The sequence below is a fragment of the Lissotriton helveticus genome, chromosome 9 (assembly GCF_964261635.1).
Source record: "Lissotriton helveticus chromosome 9, aLisHel1.1, whole genome shotgun sequence".
NCBI classification, from domain to species: Eukaryota; Metazoa; Chordata; class Amphibia; order Caudata; family Salamandridae; genus Lissotriton; species Lissotriton helveticus.
Window position 1 is genome coordinate 242,229,395 of NC_136070.1, and position 21,407 is coordinate 242,250,801.

Sequence of the window (21,407 nt, forward strand, 5' to 3'; positions counted from 1 at the left end):
CTCCCATTCATTCCTATGGGCCATGTGGCCCATTGGGGTGCATGCGTATCACCGACTCGGTATTTACCGAATCGGATTTTTCCGATTCAGTGATTACCGATTTGGGTTTCCGACTCATACCGAGTCGGCATCTTTTACCGATTTTTTACCTACATACCATTTACCGATTCAGGAATACCGATTCGGTATGAGTCGGTATTTATGAATCGGTAAATGGAATTTACCTACATCTGGCCCTTAGCCTCTAAATATAACTTTTTTCTGCTTGCTCTTTCCTAGTGGATTACCATCTACCCCAAATGTGGCATTCGAAGTACTTACTCCCTTCACTTATGTCATCTGTCAGGTCTCCCTTTCACACACACAAACTAATGTATTGGATTATTTCTAGCAGCATGTAGAGGACCCATTTCAACTCCAGAGCATCAGACATCTTATTTTTTTGGAATGCTTCAATGTAAAACAATTCTTACCAAAAAGGCACACACAAAGCAAGCTATACACTGGATGTAATGTTAGCTTCCCAAATGTACAAGCCATAATTACAGGTGTCGGAAATTCTTTTCCTTAGATGGAAGGGCCACTATCTGAATTATTTTCACATTAATCATGCCTTAAATAGGAAAGCATGCAACACGCAGTTTAGCCCTCCCATTTGATTGAAAGACGCATTTAAGATCTTTCACTGATGGCATGAACACTAGCTTGAACCTTGCCAAAGCACACTATCTTGGCACAAGCATACCAGAAGAGCAAAATATTTCACCTATACAGCCGTTTAGATTTCCAAATTCTTTGGAATTTCCATTTTTCAGTCTAGATTGTACAACCCTCACAAATTTTCTGTGAGGAGCTAGCTATATGTTTCCTCCCAAGAGGATCCAAGGCATTAAAGAAGAGATATGAAGTGCTCCTAGTCACAACGGGATGTGTCTGAATCAAGGACCCAAAGCGTGGTCTAGGCCATGCTGGACCACCTAAATACCAGCAACCAGAACATAGGTGAAGTGCCTATCAAGAGCATGAACTCGGGCTCTTTGGGTGACCAGTGTCCTGTAGCAATTGAAAACTACTCACTTCTGCAAGCACAGCCAGTGTTAATTAACACCTCACTGGCCACTGGAAGGTACCTGCCAAATGGAAGCAAGGAGTTGAGTCTCCACTATGTAAATAACTACTCTGTATTCTCACAATGTATCAAACTGGTAGCTAATTACACTTTATCCAGCCATAGCTAAAATCTTAGAGAGACTGAGGGCGAAATTGCAATAATTCCTGGTGAAGTCCGACCCCCTTGAGTGGTAGCATTTAGGTTTTAACTCTAGAAAGAGACAGAAATGGCAATGGTGATGGGAAATGGTAGATTAGAGACCAATTAAGAACATTGGTGATGTAAAAGAAGTGATCCTTTTGGAATCTTCTGCCACATTCGATACAGTGGACCGTTTTGCCGGAGTCAAAGGCAAACACATGTATTCATTGAGTGCACAACATAGGAAATGTAATTTCTTATGTATTATCCATCCGAGAGATGGAAGCGTCAGTTTTATTTTATTTATTTATTGTGTTTGGGTAATTGAAGCCAAGGTCATACCAAGACTAAGCTCTGCCAGAGTGCCAACATATTTATTCTGACACTTGTTTACTTCTGTAGGTGCTGTGACAAAAAAAAACTGTTCATAGTATGGCACACAGAAAATACCAAAGAATGTCTTGCAGACACAATCAAGGTCAGATGGCTTGCCAAGCATACGTACAGCGATCCTAGGGTGCCTTATTATAATTGCCCTAGGCAATAGCCCGCAGAAATGTCTTTAACCAAACACTACCATAACCTCCTCATGCTGCGTACCATAACCTCCTCATGCTGCGTACATAGATAAGCTTTGTGGCTTTCCTCTAAACAAGAACATTTTTTAATCTGCTCAGCGCCTTCACATACCTGCTACTCCAATGGCTGAGAATTCAACACAAAACCCTTAAGCTTAAATGTATGTGTGTGCATTATATGGTATTACAGCAGGTGATATAATTTGGTCTGACCTCATTTAAGCCACACACTGTACTTTGCCATGCCTTAATATTCCAATTTAATAATCAAAGAAGAACTGTGAAATGTGTAGGTTTCAAACTACAGAGCAAACTCAAACAAGTAGCAGCATGAATACCATTCAGAAGTCATATTCTCTAACATACAAATCGCCCAGTTTAAAGGCAACATTAGACTAGAACATAAAGTCTTGGAGGAACCAGTGCATTTGAGATCATAAGTTAACATGAAATAACTCTGTCCTCCCAATAACAAAATGTGTACTTACTTAAATTGCACAATAATGTTCGTTGCCAAATCCTGAAGGCTATTACGCAGTTCTTTTACTTCTTGTCTCAGTTCTGTTATGCTCTGATAAATGCATTCTAGACGTTGCAGAATGACAGGATCTTCGATACGAGCAGAACACGCATCACCAGCTTCCATAGATCTTTCAAATGAAACTAAACAGAAATAAAATAAAGTGAGACACTGGAAAAAAGAAACTAAAATCTTGAATATATGTTAAAAAAAGAAAATCACCAAATACAAATGAACAGAACCTTTAAAAGACGGAGTAGGCGCACTACAAATCCTTACCACACAGAAATGTGTGTACTGAAACAAGTTTTGAATGTGGTAAACTTATAAGCAAGATGGAATAAATCTACATGTGATCAAGGTTCCTTGCTTATGCCAGAATGAAAATAAGCCAAAAATAACACTGATCTAAAATCTCATCTCCATTACAATAATTCCGATTCGTTAATTTTTTACCATAAAAAAAATATAAGGTCAGAAAGAACTCTAAAAAAAGAGCATGTATCAGAGTCCCAAAATTAATACACTTTTATAAATTCAATGATCACATATAGCTCTTAAAATATTTACGTTTAGAAAATGTATTATTAAAAAGTTTACTAGGTTGGCCAGATTAATAAAATTTGTTGGAATAAAGTAAAAAATCTACAACTGTAGGCAAAGGCCTATGCTTAAGTAAACAAGCATTTTGGGAATACACAAAGAATTCCAGGAGTACTCCTAAGATTCTATAACTCTTTTAGGAGTACTCAATTTTTTGGAAGCGACATGGAGTATCTAGAGGGATTTGTCTTTCTCTGAACACTCATATACAGAGTGAACAATAAGGGTTTCCCAAATATCTGTGGTTGATTGTTAATGTGAACTAGGCTACTCGTGAAGTGTATGGTATAGGTTAATGTTGCACATAACACATGCTTGCTACACCCGTGGGATTTGTATCTGTGTTACCCGTCCCAAGATGCTTAATTACAGTTCAGGGAAGACTTGGCTTGGCAGTTCGGGCTGGACTGTTCCCATGAGGCACAGGGTCAAGACTGATTTGCATTTAGCTGGGTCTGAACTGAGGTGGCAAAGTGAGCTAAAGAATGATGATGGATTCAACCTAGATCTGTGACTGGGGGTGAGTGTCTGAAAAGTTTCAGAGCTCCGTCCATCATCTCCTTGTGTTGCCTTTAATGATACTTCTGATTAATCTGAGCTATTTTGTACTTACTTTCAGGCCCCTAATGCCAAACTAGTTTCTAGAGAAATGTGTGCAAAAGAAGCTTGGATGATGTCATCAGAGATGTGTCATTTGAGATGTCATCAATGAGGTCATAAAACATGTCATGAATCATGTAATAAGTGTGGTCATAAACAGTGCACGGGGGCTCAAGTTATAGTTAGCTCTGCTAACTAAAACAGGTAAATGTCTAGGTTTTTTTTTTTACTTCAAAACGTTAACGCTGTCATTGACATATATGCAAAGCCGGCCGTGCGCAGCAGGGGGTTGGCTGCAGAGCCTATGGCCAAATCCCCACCAGACAGCCAAACCCACATTGCGGACGGCATTTGCTGTGCACAGCATAAGGTTGGCCTTCGGGCCCCCGGGACCGTATCCAGGGCCAAATAGAAAACGTAGCGCGGTGTGCCCCACCTTCCCCAAGCCTCACTAGGCAGTTGGAACCCCATCCCCAAGGCCATCTGCACATTAAAGGTGAGGGGGGCATGTGGCCTCACCCTCCCCAAATCCTAATAAGCCCGGAGGACTTCATACCCCAGGGCTGTATTTTTTGAGGGGGCCGTGTGACCGACCCCTTGATTTGGTGTAATAATGCCGCGGGAGCATGTTTTTTTCCCCTAAGGGGAGGTGTTCTGCATGGACTTCCTCCACGAGCCTCATCTCCCTGGGCCATATATGTTTTAAAGGCGGAGGGAGCTGTGTGGGACCCCTCCCTAAGCCCCTTTAGGCCCTGGGAAACGCATCGCAGAGGGCCGTTATTTTATTATAAAGGAGGGGGACTATTTGGCCCCATATCCTGAGCCTATTATGGCCATGGGGACGCTATCCCCCATGGCCATATATATTTCAAAGGCGAGGAGGGCCGCCTGACTTTCCTTCCCAAACCTCTATAGGCCCCCAGGGTATGCCATCACCCAGGGCCCTTTTCCCTTTTTTTGTAATGGAAAGGGGGTGGCAGGCCCCCTTTACCAAGCTATAATAGGCCCTGGGGAGCCCACCCCAGGGGCGAAACTTACAAACAAACATTGGTGAATGCAATAGGTTTCACCTATGTGATTAATAATAAGCTGTTTTTGTTATAAGTTGTAGCTTGGTGAGTAGTTGTGCAATATAAGTAGGCTTTCCTGTTTTCAGTTTCTATTTTTGGTAAATTCTGGTGAGGGTGTTGTCAGTGTTTTCAAGTGATTTCAATATGTTAAAAAAAAAAAGTAGTTCTCAGTGGTTACACATTTTTGCGCCATTAAAAACAGAAACAGTGTTTTTCCAGTGTTTATGGAATGTTTTGCTTTTATTATTGCTTGCTCTCTGCACTGATAGCACATGGTATATAAATAATGTACGTATATTTTTGCAAATTAAACTTATTGTAGTACACCATACAATACTTGTTAAGTGAGTATTTGGTCATGTGTGAAAAGGTCCTCTCAACATTGGCACTTGAGAAGAGCAACGCCAAAACAGCCAGTACACAGTTTGTTAACTCTGGCCACTGACATAGCTTTCCATGCTAATACTGGTTGCACTTATGCCCTCAGAGTTATTGAAGCAGTCAAAAATGAAGCAGCACTTTTGAAACTACAGAGGAAATTCCCCTTTACTGGAGGAATCTAGAACGTGTACAGAGTGCCACAGTGAGGTTTCACTGACTTCTAATGCCACTGGTGGTGAAAGGACATTTCTATGCATCATTGCAAGCCATTTCTCATACATTTTAAAATAAAAGTTCCTGAATTGCTCTTCAACATTGCTTTGCTTACAAAGTGGCAAGCACTCTAACATGGACATGTTGCAGTGCAAAAGTCACTAAAATGTCGCCCAGCCTACCCGCCAGGAGATGTTTCACATCTACACCAATTATGCTTCACGATCTAACCATTACCTTTCCAAGAAGCCTGCGATAATAAAAGTGTCAAGTAAGGGATTGAAAACAACAAAGACACCAAAATGCAAATGTAGAGCTCACCAAAGAGACAAGGTATTTTCTTGTTTTGTCGTTTCCACAAAAACAAGGAAACTATCAGCAGAACAAACAGTGCAAGGTCACACTTCTGTCCACAAGCCTCATCATTCCAATGATTGATTTTGTATAAAATGACACGTCTACTTGAAGTAACTTATCATAAGTGTTCGGTGCATTATATATATATATATATATATATATATACACACATACATACATACATACATACAACACACACACACACATATATATACACACATATACACATACCATATGCCACTCAGCCAGCATTCTATTTTATTTTTTTTTAAATCCACAAGCTTTTGCAAAGTTCTTCCCGTCTGGAGCCAGGAAGACAAATTCACTAGAAGACAATAGATCTGGCTTATGGCTATAACTACTTCTTCATTAATCAGTGAGCTGAGGCACTCAATAACTTAGTGCATCTATTCCATCACTCATAGTTGCACTCTTGCATCCACTCCTACTCATTCCTGCATTCACCCATCCCCCTGTCAACAATAATGCACATACACCAATAAATGAACAGGCACATTCTGTCCCATTTTAATCGGAGCACATTTGCTGTGCCCGATCCTGATGGCGACTGGGCGTTGTGCAAGAAACAGAGTAAGCAATAGGTAACCTGCAATTGGCCACAGCCTGCCAAAAGCGACTTTGTTGACTTGGAGTTTAACCCAACGTCCAGCTCTAGGCCAGGCTCAAAGGTAGTTTGCATCTTTACACAGAGTGATGCTGCCTTGACATATCCAGACAGCTCCAAGTTGAGAACACAGTATGTTGGCACTGCCTGACATACTTCAGGCCTTGAAATATTTGGGCACATTCTTTGCAGCTCTACCGTTCATGGTGTAGTCTTCGCTATCCGATCTGGGATCCTGAGTGTTAGCACTGTACTTGTATAAGGGGACTAACAATTACACTTTTAACTTATTTTGCCTCCAGTTACTTTCCTTCTTCTCTCAATTTATTGCCCACTATTCCCTTAGCGCTGTAGGATTTAAAAAGTGTTTTATTAGCCTACAATTAAGGGTTTTTGTCCATGCTTCATAACTGTATCTTGACTTTTGTTAGTGGAGGTATTTGCCCTGTGTCTTGTTTAATAGTGATGCTTTGACTCTACACGCACATTTTACTCAATTCTTTAATGTTCAGAAAACAGATAGGAAGGTTCTCAAAACTAGGGTCCAGAACTATTGAGAGAAGGTGTCCATCACTCACCTTGACACGATCCATATTGCTTGCATAAGGTGTCGAAATGTGAAAAATAATCTTTTTTGGGACTGAACATTAGCAATTCAGTAGCCATGTGCGCCGATCGTCATTTCAGAGAAAGAAAAAACCACAAAAAAAACAGTGCCTTTGTTGCTGGGGAAGCTCTTCCCCAACTCCAGAGGCTGAATTCAATGAAAGGAAATCCCTCAGGTGCTCACACCAGAAGGATTTCCTACATCTAGTGCTAGGACGCACAGCAGCCGCCCTCAGCATCTGAACACTGGCGGAGAGGATGTCTCCGGCACCTCCATAGCACCCAAGAGGTAAAGACGATATGTGCTGGCTTACTTTACTGGAACACATTGCCAATCAACAGCAGGTACAGTAGTCCTATTCAAGACACCCGCATTGTCCAAACTACTGTACATGCTCCAAAATGATCACAATGAGATCCCACGGAGTTTCCTTCAAAAGAAAATACTCTTGCACATTTCTGTGGTTGAACAAGACACAAAGAGTAGCCTTTATTAAATGCATCCAAACTTGGTAGGACAGTGGAGTTGGTATAGCACACATACAACTCTACTACCCGGTGATCTGTTTTTAATGACTGGCTGTTTGGATGTTGAGATTACCCGGCAATGTGAATGGTATTGAAAGAGTTTATGGAGCCAGTGGTATTGAGGGCACTACATGCAATCCTTTCCCAGTCTATGAATGTGGTATTAAATTGATTCAACTTATATCTTGTATCGCTGGCTAAGCCAACAGAATCTTGGGGTGTGCAGGTAGAGTTGTACGCTAACAACACTCTGCTCATATTGTATTTTCAGCAGTATAATGACAAGGCCCTGACTACTACTAAGCAAAGAATATGCCGCTTTTCACCCCGCATGTTGTTACAACGCGGTCATAACAACGACCGCGTTGAAACAACGCATTTAATTACCCCGCTCGTCGTAACAGCGACTTGTGGGGGGCGCTGGATGTTGGAATAGTAAAATGTACTATTCCAACTCCAGTCTGTGCGGACTGTAGGGAAGGTGGTGGATTTAAAACACCTTCTCCCCCCTCCGAAAGTCGTTGTAACAACTTGCGGGGTAATGGTATGCGTTGTCACAACACGGTCGTTGTAACAGCATGCGTGGTTACTGATGCGGGGTTAAGGCTGTTTACCCTAAGCAAAGCATACATGGAGTTGCAGGGTGGACGATTGAGAACTTTCTTAAATTAAATTCTGAAAAAACTGAGATAGTTTTCTTGGATCAAAGTGCCCGCCTGATTCTAGCAGGTGGAGGCTGGAGGAACTTAATCCACCACCCGCCCACTCTCTTACTGTCAGAAATCAGGCAATATTTTGTGACTCCAACTGCTCTTTTTCATCGCAAATACAAGTGGTGTCTACCGTGTGTTCTGCGCAGTTCAAATTGATGAAGAAAATGCTACATTTGGTTACAGGAGAACACTCAGGAAACAACTGTGCACATGATAGCAATGTCTAGACTAGACTATGCAAACAGTCTCTATTTGGCCCTTCCTGCGACCCTAACCCACAGACTTCAGTTGGTACAAAATGCTGTAGCAAGACTGGTTCTGAGAATTCCTCACCGGCAATAAATTTTGCCTCATCTGAAACGTCTTCAATGGCTGTCAACTGTTTCAAGATCAAACCTCCTACCCGGGTTTTTAGAGCATTTTAGGGCACAGACCCATCTATTCAAGGAAAAGACTCTAGCCATATCAACAATTTAGATCCCTTGGATCGAATTATCTGCAACTTCTGTAGGTTCCAAAAAATGTTATGGTCAGAAAAGGGAGTAAAACCTTTGCCGTTTTGATGACTAAACTTTGTAATGCTTGGCCTATCAGACGTCAAATGCCTCCTTATGTAATGTAATGTAACATGCACTTGTATAGCGCTGCTGTCACCCCAAGGATATCCTGGCGCTTTGATTACCAGCTGACGAGAACAGAGCAAAACATACGCAGAGAACTAACCCCTAGGAAATAATCTAGTTTTCAGAACTTTCTTAAAACACGACAAGGTGTCAAGTTGTCTGAGCTCCATAGGTAATGCATTCCAAAGTCTGGATGCAGTGAAGCTGAAGGATCTGCCACCTGTTCGAGCTTTTTTTAACATGAGGGACGCAGACCAGGTTGGCAGAAGAAGATCGCAAGGATCTGGCAGGGGAGTACCAGCCAAATTTTCTTTGTAGTACTTTTGGCCCGGCTTTGTGTACTGCTCTATGGACAATACACAGTGCCTTAAAATGGATTCTTTGCAAAGCAGGCCGCCAATGAAGGTCTTTTAGAGCGAATGAAGCCGAAGCTCCTCATGGCCGATTCAGTGCCAATTTGGCTGCTTATGACCCCATCTTCAAAAAATAGTTAGAAACCTTTCTATTTGATGAGGCTTAAACTATCCTGTTTATCTTACTCTTAGGTCAGTTTCTTTTGCTGATAGCGCCGGGACGCCTCTTAAGAAGCAGTTGTGCACGGTCTAAATGCAATATGATTGATTGATTGATGGAGGGGGCCAAGGAGTGTCAGGACATTGGGTAGCAGAAACTGCAATACTATCAGACGAGGCACAGCTAAACGAACATCCCTACTGGCCCCGCCAAAGGGTGATCATCAGGGAATGGGCATATGTGATGGGATGGAAAAAACAATATTTATTTGAAGGTGTCTTCCCTCATAAACCTGGGACCATCAATATCCCATTTTGGTCTACGTATGTACTGAAAATAAGTTGTTGCAACTAGCATGTTTATGAAGGTTGTAATGGCTCGTGTATAATAAGTAACACTGTAAAAGGTGAGTGCTGGTGCACATTGTCACAGTTGCTTTCCTATCAATGCAAAATACTAATAAAAAATATTTTTAACCAAACTACATGAAAAACTAAAGATGCATATTTCTATTGCTCGCTATTCGCAATTGTGTCACACTGCACTGTCACCACCTCTGTTCACAAACACCCTGATATAATTGTAAAATAATAAACAACTTTAGAAAGAATACAAGGTATTTTTTTGTTATACTTAAAAGCACTGAGTGGGTCAATTTTGTACCAGCAATGTGGATGTACTCTGACATCAGTTAACTATGGAACTTGTATTTAAATGTAATCAAACTGCATTATTATCAGGAATATGAAGAGACCATCAAGAAAGAAAAGGAATTCTTTTTTTTGGGTTTGGTGTCAACTAATTGTGGATTTTTTTAAAGTTTAGGTAAACAAAAATGTATATATTGCACTGGATGCACAGTCTGCAGACTGAAAATCTGAACTAGGCAGCTGGTTGGCTGCTGTGCCAGGAGACAAAGTCCACTATCAGAACTTACCGAAGGGTATATCAAATTCATGTCTAGGAGTGTTGTGTTCATTGTACTGTAATTGCATTTATATAGCGCTTACTACCCCTGACGAGGCATCGAAGAGCTTTTTCGGCAAGTAGCACGCTATTCCGGGACCCATAAAGGATTAGTGTTGAATTATTATAGTGTAATATGAAGGTAATTTAAGTAGTGGATATTATCTGTTATCTGGAGAGAGAAGGATAGTGGAGGGATATAAGGGGAAGGAAGGTTTGCATTCATATAGCACCGGTTACCCCTGATGGGTGGTGAAGAGCTTTTCTGGTGAGTAGAACGCTACTCCGGAACCCATAAAGGATTAGTTTTGAAAATTATTATAGTGAATATGAAGTAATATGAGTGGTGGATATGTTATTCAGTTATTTGGATAGAGAATGGTAGGCGGCGGAATAGAAGAGGGAAAGAGGTTTGTATTTATATAGGGCTTGCTACCCCCGATGAGGTTTTAAAGGGCTTTTTTGGCAAGTAGCACGCTACTCTGGAACCCATAAGGATTAGTGTTGAACTAGTATAGTGAAATATGAAAGTTATTTGAGTGGTGGATATGTTAGTCAGTTATTTGGATTGAGAATGGTTGGGGAGTGGTAGAAAAGGGAAAAAGGTTTGCCTTTATATAGCGCTTGTAACCCAGATGGGGTGTTGAAGCACTTTATTGGCGAGTAGCACGCTACTCTGGAACCCATAAAAGATTGGTGGTGAATTAGTATAGTGGAATAAGAAATTTGATAAGTAAACATGTTAGTCTGTTATTTTGATTGTAAAGCATAGTGGAGGGATAGAAGAGTGAAGGATTTAGATATTTTATTTTTTAGATTTTTTTTGTGTGGAGGGGAAGAGTCAGAGGGAAGAGTTTAGAAAGGTTTGTTTTGGGGATCGGTATAGCAAAAGAGGTGTCAGATGATGCAAGGAGGGGTAGAGTAGGGGAGAGTCTAGAAAGGATTATTTTAGGGATCATAGTTGTATGGGGTTTGGGATAAATGAGAGTGGATGTACAGGATATATTGATAGATGTATAGGGTGAGAAATAGGGTAGTGCATTGGAAAGAGTAGTCGAAAGAAGTTTGTGATGAGTCCGAAAGTTGGGCTAGATGATTTATTGAGAGTAGTATAGGTTGAGAAATAGGATAGTGCATTGGAAATGCTAAATTAGAAGAATGTGATAAATATATAGTTCCATAGGTACATTGAAAGTATATAGATGCATAAAGGAGGTACATATATGTAGAATAAAGATATTCATAGAGGTACAGGATGAGAAATAGGGTAGTGCATTGGATATGCTTTTTCAGGCGAAAAGTAACAAACACACAGATCCAAGTACATGGAAGGTACATAGATGCACAATGGAAGCAAGTACATGTAGACTATCGATGCACCAGATAAACACCAGCTTTGAAGTGTTATTGTACTTGAAAGAAAAATATATATTTTAACAACCTAATTATTCTACATATTCATACAAAGCAATACACAAAGATAGGTACATATCTATAGTGAAAATAAATGCTTATATACAGAGGGATATGCTGTAAATTTCGTTTTGTGTATTGTGCTTATATAGGATGCCTAGTAGTGCATTTTCGACTTGCAGTTTTATACGGTGCGAACACAGCTCAAGGGCATTAAAGCACTTTATGAGCCAGTGAACTCAAGGCTGTATTCAGGATTTGCAAGTGAGAGCCCAGAAAGCCTCCGGAAGTGGCCCAGCTAGGTCTAGGTGCAGCCTGGGGGCAACCATTGCACTCCCGCTCAATCCCACTCTGCTACCCGCCTCACCCAGAACACACTACTTTGGGATGTTAGGAGCCATTAGGGCATTTCTGCATGGACATACCCCACAGCCCCGTAACAGACTGTACGACGAGTTTACCAAACTGCAGCAAGAGGCCTCCTGTACAACGAGAGTAACCTCAAAGTAGTGAGCATAGCTCATAACACTAAAGACTAAACCCTATAGGTCAACCAACCATAGACGGGCAAAGCTCCTTTAGGACAAAAGCCCACATCAATGGAGGAAGGGGGGCAAGAGGGAGGGGGGTTATTGGAGAGACTTCAGCAAAACCTACAACAACGCTACCAATGGCAGCCATGGTGGCATCAGCAAGGTCGGCTCCGTGTCTCCGGGGGTGGCATCAGCAGGTCTGGGCATCAGTGTTTGCTCTGTGCTGAACACTGTTCCACAAAGTCTTTGAGTCTTGTTAACTCAACAATAACAAAAAGGTGGGCTAAGTGCGGCGCTGGACTTACGAGAGACAGATTAAGCAAACAGACCTCGCTCACTCTGGGCCTAGGTAAAGAAACCACCCCCATGGAGGACCCACTCAAGGACGAAAATCGCATGAGGTGGAAAGGCTGAGTGCAGCAACTGTTAAGGACAGCTGATCAGGCTCCATTGTGAGACGACAAAACACCATTCACAAATACCTTACTAGGACCAGAACCAGGGTAAACCTCCCACAATTATCAATAAGCTGCAAAACTCAAGTGATGCAAGAGATGCAGGAGATGCAAAAAAAATCATATGGTCTACCCCTACATACAGCTACAAGCAGGACTTTAATGAAAGAACACCAAATGTTAACTGCCAAACAGACCCAAATAATCAAATGACTTCCAGATCCTGTCTAAAATTAGGGTTTAACATGAGGAAATAGAGATTATAGAACTCTCCTCAACTAGCACGAGAGACACTAATCCCATTGTATATAAACAGGACTCTTCCTATTACGAAGAGATGATCGTGTCAAATAAGCATAGCCCTGAAGGGCCAGCTAATGCATTGATCACGATGAACCAGACACATCATTCGCCTTAATATCAACATCAACTGAATCCAAAAATATAACGGTGTAAATGCCCAAAAAGGGACAAACAGACAACCTTGAGTCCTCTAGACACCTGCAAAGTGAGACGAGGTTCACTGTCCAATTTTGCTGATCAGACCTTCATCAGAGTTTCGCAATCAATAAGACCTGGATTCTTCAAACTTCTCTCATAGGATAAACCTGAACATGACAACATCTTCGGGCTAGAGGACCATGCAAACGCCCTAGAAAAGGCGGGGGAGGAAGAGGCATAAGCCATCGCAAATCAACGAACAAACATGCCCCCTGAAGGAACATGACAGGATCCATAATACCATAAACTCCTAACTGCTAGCGTCCAGGCCCTAACATGGCAATCGGAAAAACTGGAGGTTCAAGTCGACCTCATACAATTGCTGGCATAAAGCACCTTCATGCTCAACAAGAAGACAGTCATGTTAGACCAGAAAGTGGACATCACCGCTTGTAGTCACAAGCAACATAAGCCGGATGATGCAGGGAGAAACAATGCTATATATTGACAAACTCGCCACCTTACTGGATCTTCTACTCACATTAGTAAATCAAGTAACAGACACGGATGCAAGGGCAGGTCTGGAGAATTACACTCCCATAAATGCAACAAGGAGGTGTAACTGGCTACAATAAAGAACTAAAGAGTATAAGAACTACAAAACACAGAGGGGGTAAACTGCCTTACTGTAATCACCAAGAAAATGTCATTTTAAAGTAATGTCTTCTGTGTTGTTGATACAACATTTCAAAATAATAAAAAAATATTTCCGGCAGTAATTTATGCTGGCTCGTTCTACAAGCCTTTTGAATGCACAAGGGAAAACATCTTGGTAGTCACGCTTGTACTTTAAACTAGATCCCAGGCGCAGGAACATGTCACAAATCTGTCACAAAGGGCGTCAGGCAGGGGTGCGTCCTTGCTCCATTCCTATTTAATATCTATACAAATGGACTGGAGCAAGCGATGCTGGTGGACAGTAAAGATCTTCCATGTATAAATACCCGCCCAATTCCCGCTTTATTGTACACCGACGATTCAGTCATCTTAGCGAGAACACCAATCCAACTCCAGCTCCAACTGGATAAGTACTGTCAGTATATGCTTTCGCTAGGTCTAAAAGTCAACATAACCAAGACCTTCGTTATGCAAATTGGCAAAAAAGCCTTTAAATGTAAGCCTCTCTATATCGACAGTACTAGGTTAGAATCTGCTAGAAAATATCCATATCTAGGGATTCTTATTGATGACCGGATGTCGTGGAAACCTGCCACCTCTAGTAAGACACTGCAATTTCAGCGCACTACAACGGCGCTGTCTTCATTTTCTAGGAAATTGGGTAAACCTGCCCCTGCTGTACTTATGAAAATATACCAAGCCAAATGCCTGAGTGTGGCCACTTATGGAGCGGGGGTATGGGGCTATGCTCCCGTTAATGAGCTCCAAGTTATTGAAAATGATTTCCTAAAATATGTTTTAGCTCTCCCTCGCAGTGCCCCCAACTACGGTAGCCATGTTGAGCTCGGCTGGGATTATATCACTGATACTATCAGATACCAACCGATCCTCCTCTGGCACCGTATTTGGACTAAGGAGCAATGTCTCCTTACTCGGTTGTTAATCACCGATTGCCTGACACTGGCTCACTGGAAAAGGATCCCTTGGCTTTTGTATGTTTTTTTAATTTCCTGAATGATTTGAATTGCCCAGCGTTTTTCACAAACCCTGTTTTATTAACGTCTATTCCAAGAAAGTCTCTGAAGAACCTATGTGCCACCCATTTAAGAGCTTTACGTATGTGTTCTGAAATCGGTAAACATACTAATACCCATTTAATGATGGCACAATCCTCCTTTGGTATGCAACCATATCTGTCTTTTTATTTGTCAAATTATGATAGATATGTTCTAACCAGATTTCGATTTGATTGTTTTTATCGTCTTGTGTCATTCCCTGTGCCTCTAGACTGGTCTCGTGAACTAGCCAGATGTCCCTGTGACGATTGTTCTGTCCAGTCCACCTTGCACATAACATTATTTTGCAGCTTGTATGAGACCCCGCGTAAACGCTGGCTGGTCCCACTACTACGTCAGTTTGGGCTGAGAAGATGCAGACCTGCCCTTTTGGCATTACAGTTTTTAGATACTCCATATGTTGCCAAATCTATAGCCTGCTTCTTAAAGGCTTGCTTGAAAATTCGCTCTCTATCTGCTGTCTCTGCATCGTAAAATATATTGTTTATTGTGTGTATAACTCACAGGGATCACATAGGTTCCCAATGTACAGATGACGTCAGGAAATACTAATTTTATTTTATATTTTTGTACATATCAATTGTGTTTTTCTTTTTTCTTTTAACTGTTGAAAAATGTTATTACAATGAACTTTTATGATTGTAAAATCAATCGAAATAAAGTTTGATTTGATTTGATTTGATTTCTGTCAGACATGGTCTATAGAGAAATGTCAACTCAGGTCATCCGCTTTATGGAACAGCTACTGGAAGGTCCAGCTTTGCAGTTTAGAGTCAGCGTTTCCCAGCGAGGCCTCAGCAAAGCCTGCGTTCCAGACTCAGTGTGCCTCTGGCAAGTTTAGAAATAGTCCATCAGTTATAAGTCAACATTTTTCGACAATCAGAGACATCTTTTAGTTATTCTAAGATGAAGTATGTTAGTACGGAACAGTTAGTTAAGTAGATCTTTCTTTTCGATTATTTATTCTGAAGAACTTCTAAAATATAATAATTAAGTCTGTTAAGGAGCAGACACTAGATGTGCGATTAACTGTATACTTGGAGAACGCGAAGCATTTCGGTTTATACCTGGAGGTTGACAGTGAAATTATTAATTTCGGACTCACATAACTATAGGTAACTTTCATAAATTGCAATCTTCCTCATTTACATTCTGCACTTTCAACTTAAGATCCAGATTTCAAGAAATTCAACACAGAAACACCCACGTTCTTGGCTTCCATACTCCCCAAGTGTTGCTGTTGAGTATGTACGTCTTGGCAGTAACTTTTATTTTTTTTTAAGATAGAAACACGAGCCTCAGTGGACATATACTAAGTACCAAAAAAAACAAACAATTGCTAACACGAGTACACTCCTGTTAAAGAGGGAATAAGTCACGTTCCGAAAGAGTTCGACAGACCCTCAGACTGAAGGAATAATTCATTTTGGTTGCTAGGTTTATGGTCCTGTTCATACTCCACGTTCTCGTCATCAAATTTAGAGTGCTGGAGTACCAGCCTACTCGCTAAAATATGAAAATAAGGTGTGCTAAAAAGCAAAGTCTTTACCTTTTCCCCACTGTCTAACCTTAGCAATGACGATCAGGAACACACCTCTTAAATGTAGGATGGGAGAAAAGAAGTGATAGAAGAAATATCGTTAAGGGCTGGCTCAAGTCTTTGCAAGGCCAACACACCCCTTTTAAGCAAATCCATCCAAAAGTGCAGATCGTACTCATGCCTTTGGGGTGGGAAGCACCCAAACAGGGCACACCCATGGGCAAATAAGGGCTAAACGATTTTAATATCACCACCACCCTGCAAGAAATAGGCTATGCAACACAGACTAAAAAGAACACACAAATCATAAGGAACGATAGGGAGGTATCACGCAAAGAAGACAGACCCCAACTCATTAATGCGCAAATTCATTGGCATGGTGCGCTTGGCCCCGAAGATACAAATCAGGAACTACTGCCATCTATCTCAAGGTTTGCCTCACCAGTAATCAGACAGATGAGCATGTCAACACTGAGGAAGTGGGATCTCACAGTCTCCTTCCAAAAAATTTAAAGAACTCTTGAACTTACCACAAAACTGTTTGGGACGAAGGAGGAGGCAAAGGAACCTCCGCCAGAGAATCGCTCACTATTTTGCCTGTTTCTCTTAAAGCACTAGGTAGTCTTTTCTAAAGAACGACCAGTGAACAGGAGATAAGAAAGAAGTCTCTCTGATCAGGGTTCGTCTCTTGGTACAGGTCTCTGAGGCACACTCTTACGTCCCCATTTCATATCCAGAGAGCGCACTGTCAAATGGAGGCATTCTTTTGTGACCTTGGTTTTTGAGGCATTCTGGTGGCCTCCAATATCTGCTATGTGCTATGTACTCCCTCTTCTTATTTGAAAGCTATGAAATTCTCTTGGGCAGTTCCCGAAGGCCTCTAAATGTCTTCTTGGCATTCATCACTAATAGGCTGTATCCCACTTCTTGTCTCGTTGGGAAAGGAGTGCAGGCATTAGGGGCCGTGCTTCCTCCTTTTTATTTGCTTCCACAAGGGTCACAGTCCTTTTCAAAAACATTGCAGGTCCTAGCCAGTTACCCTCCATGTGGTCCCCAGCAAGGTCAATTGTCATATGTAGGGCCTTTGTTCTCCCCCATCGGGATCACAGTAGTCTGCAATCACTCCCAGGCTGAATCTGCACAAGTGAGGGAGTCGTTAAGCAGACTAAAAGCCTGAAACCCTAAGACTCCCTCTTCAAGCGGCAGGGCTGATAAATCGGATGTATTTCTCCTGATAACACGGCTAAGGATTGCTTTTGACGCACAGTGCCTTTAATATCCCGATACACCTTGAGTACCAGCATATTTAAGGCTCTCTGTAGCAGGGAGTGGGTCATTTTCCCTATGCTTCTTCAGGGAATATTTTCTGCACCAGGTGCTATAAGAAATACTGACTTTGGAGAAGCAAGTCTTATGTACCTGAAATAAGTTTATATGCTACTGTAGCAAACAGGAGAAAAGGACTAAATGTTCTTCATTTGGAGGAATGTGTCCACAAGATTTCCTCTCAATTTCCCATCTTCATCCCTCGATAACACGTTTTTAAACTTCCCATAAGCTGGTTAAAGTGACAAGAGGTCAAGTGCCATCTTGGGTAAAGATTTATTTAAATATTTCCCCAACTCCAATATATCAACAACTTAGATTTACCCTTTTTAAGCTACTGCTTTGACAGCAATCCCCAACCACACGCCTGAAAGTAAGCTCACTCTTCATTTAGGTAGTCGAGGGAGGGGAGGGGGATGGGGGGTGAGGGGAGAGGAAAGGGGGAGAGGAAAGAGATGTCTGAGTGAGGAGGGAGTGTACGAAATAATGAGTGAAGGAGATGGTGAAAGAAAATAATAATTGACTTACTTGTAACTGTAGTTATCCAGTATTGCTACCTTTCATTGATTCATATGCTTGAATCATTCCCTGTTGTCAAAGTGGGAGTCCCACGGTACCATAATAAAGAAGTATGTATCGCTATCATAGGCTATAATGGGAATTTAAAAAATCAGTTTAATAGCCTAGCTACGTCCTTTTTTTAAAGGTCTAAAGTTGAACTATAACCAATCAGATGACAGCACTCTTTAGAACCTTCTCTACAGAGACTTAGTCCGTCAGATTGTCAAGCACAAGTGGGAAGAATAATAATCCCGGACTATAAAGTGAGTCTCTGAGGGAAGGTGGTGGGTCACATGTGAATCTATGAAAGATACCAATACTGGATAACTACAGTTACAGGTAAGTAACTTATTTTCTTATCCAGTATTGGATCTTCCATAGATTCACATGCTTGATGTAGGTAAGGTAAATACCCTTAGAGGATGTTGGGTAAAAGGCAATATATATCATTGAGGAGGTTCAAATAAAAATTAAAACATTATATATATATATATATATATATATATATATATATATATATAACCAGATGTAGAAATTGAGGCATTCCTATCTATTAACCTTCAGATAAAGAACAGTAAAGTAAAGAAAAGATAGGATATATATATACCCACACACATTAAAACCACATGCATAAATAACAATATATAGTTTGAATTGTATAAACATTACAAGTATTATGAACAAGTATGCTTCACACAGCAATAAGATATGAATAGGAATATAGCGATCAATTATTCGAAACAAATACCTCATAAATAGAGGCTCTCCTTAGCAGAACAGATGCCCTAACCTATCGGCCTTATCGCTGCATCACTGTAGTGTGACGAGTCCAGACTGTAGCACTGTGCGCGGGTGCTGTTTCACATTGCAGAATGGCAGATTCTTTCCAAATGAACCGCTGCCAACAAAGTTAGCCAAAGTGCATCTTACATTTGGCGAATATGCTATTTCCTTAAATGGTAGATGTTTGCTAGAGTTGGAGTGCCAAAGCTGAACAGTTGCAGAAAATCATCTTGCAATAGATGCGTGTGTCACTGAAGTTCTTTGTGTAGATTACCCTTAGGAAATACATAGCTGATCTGCTTGCCATATCGGATGTCAAAGGAGTGGAGATTATATTTAGCCGGTGATGTTGGATTTGGGCAAAAAATGTACAAAGTATGAAAGGCGTACAGAGATAAAAATGTGTTGAAACTTTGAAACAGGTTTGCATTTGTTGTGGGAAACAGCTAGTCGTTAGGTAAACGAAGAAAACAAAGGCTGTATTTATTGACTCTGGGAGTGGAAGTGAGAGTACTCCCCAGTAATGTGACCTTCCCCTCCGAGATTTGAACAACAGTTTGTGAACCGGTTCAAATGTTAGTTTAAAGAGATGGGGAGAACCATATTGACATGCTATGAGAGAGAGAGGGGGTGGAGAGAGAAAGAGAGAGAGGGGGTGGAGAGAGAGAGGGGGTGGAGAGAGAAAGAGAGAGAGGGGGTGGAGAGAGAGGGTGGAGAGAGGAGAGAGAGAGAGAGAGAGAGAGAGAGGGGTGGAGAGAGAGAGAGAGAGAGAGAGAGAGAGAGAGAGAGAGGGAGAGAGAGGGGGTGGAGAGAGAGAGAGAGAGAGAGAGAGAGAGAGAGAGAGAGAGAGGGGGTGGAGAGAGAGAGAGAGAGAGGGGGTGGAAGAGAGAGAGAGAGAGAGAGAGAGAGAGAGAGAGAGAGAGAGAGAGAGGGGGGTGGAGAGAGAGAGAGAGAGGGGGGGAGAAGAGAGAGAGAAGAGAGAGAGAGAGAAGAGAGAGAGAGAAGAAGAGAGAGGGAGCGAGAGAGGGAGAGAGGGGAGGAGAGAGGAGGGGAGCGAGAGAGAGGGGGAGAGAGAGAGAGGGGGGAGAGAGAGAGGGAGAGAGAGGAGGGAGGAGAGAGGGAGGAGAGAGGGGGAAGAGAGAGAGGAGAGAAGGAGAGAGGGAGAGAGAAGAGGGGGAGAGAGGAGGGGGAGGGGGAGGGAAAGGGACAGAGGGGGAAATACTGGTATCAAGCTGTAGCTAGAAGGGTAACGTTTGACATAAGCACTTATAATTACTTTGTGAGCGATGGAGGGGAAAAATACAGAATCTATTATTGAGATGCTTCCAACCAGTGATACCATAAGCGGAACTGCTTGCAATTTTAAAATTGGATGTTTTGTACATTGTTTCCACTCGCGCCCTGGATAAGGTATGCGTGGAGTTCAGAGGAAAATCGATGACCTTGAACTTGTGGAATTTAGTTACAATATTTAGAAAAGGAGAGAGTCCTTGTATAGGACCTGGCCTTGGTTCTTGGACACTAGTGTCGGCATTGCCGAAAGATGGATGGGATTGGAGTCTGAGAACAGGAGTAGCTCCGTAACCTGGTTTTGTTAGCGACCCAGGAGCATTGAGGATGTGGAGACTTTAGCCCTTTTTAGGGCTCGGCCTACGCCTCCTGCGTCAGCAGGGGAGGCGGAGCTCCGAGCTCCTTATGTTAGGGCTTCTGGATAGTGCAGGAAAAATTCCTCAGTGCGCGAGATTATTCAGTCCTTTAAATTGCCATGTGAATGGTAATTGGTCCTCGCGGTGCCCTATTTTTAGTAGCCTGCACGTAATAGGCCATATGTTTTTCTGCTTCAGCACTTCCGCCATATCTTGAGTGGTTACGAGCACGGCAGTGCAATAAATTAACAATTAGAGCTGTCAGGGCGCTGTGGTAATGGAATCCAGATGGTCTGGGCGCGTTCACCAGTCTGCCGTGAGTTTAGCGTGCGCGCGTCCCTTTGCCTCCTTTCATGTTTAAGTGTTGGCCTTTTGCCAGATGGCGGCTCGCAGCGTCTCATATTGCCTCTCCCTGCCTGCTCCTTACTGCAGCCCCCACCACTGGAAACGACAGCCAGGGAGCTCACAGAAGCCTCTATATCTCCTCTCCCAGCCTGCTCGTCCTTTCAGCCCCCACCGCTCCTCACTGCAGCCCCCACCACTGGAAACGACAGGCACAGCACAAGCAGCAGTTCAAGCTTCACTCAGACATACATCAAACAGGTACAGCACAAGCAGCAGTGCAGGCTTCGCTCATACATCAAACTGGTACAACACAAGCAGCAGTGCAAGCTTCACTCATACATACATCCAACAGGTACAGCACAAGCAGCAGTTCAAGCTTCACTCAGACATACATCAAACAGGTATAACAAGCAGCAGTGCAAGCTTCATTCAAACAGGTACAGCACAAGCAGCAGTGCAGGC

At 42.1% G+C, this 21,407-nt stretch overlaps 1 protein-coding gene across 1 annotated transcript in view; it reads right to left on the bottom strand.

Moving 5' to 3' along the window:
* RMDN3 (regulator of microtubule dynamics 3) overlaps positions 1-21,407 on the bottom strand; it is a 149,434-nt gene that overhangs the window by 90,878 nt on the left and 37,149 nt on the right. Inside the window, exon 3 of the mRNA XM_078659823.1 lies at positions 2,319-2,493. Within this exon, the coding sequence (XP_078515949.1) occupies positions 2,319-2,493 (175 nt within the window). The remainder of the gene's footprint in view (positions 1-2,318; positions 2,494-21,407) is intronic.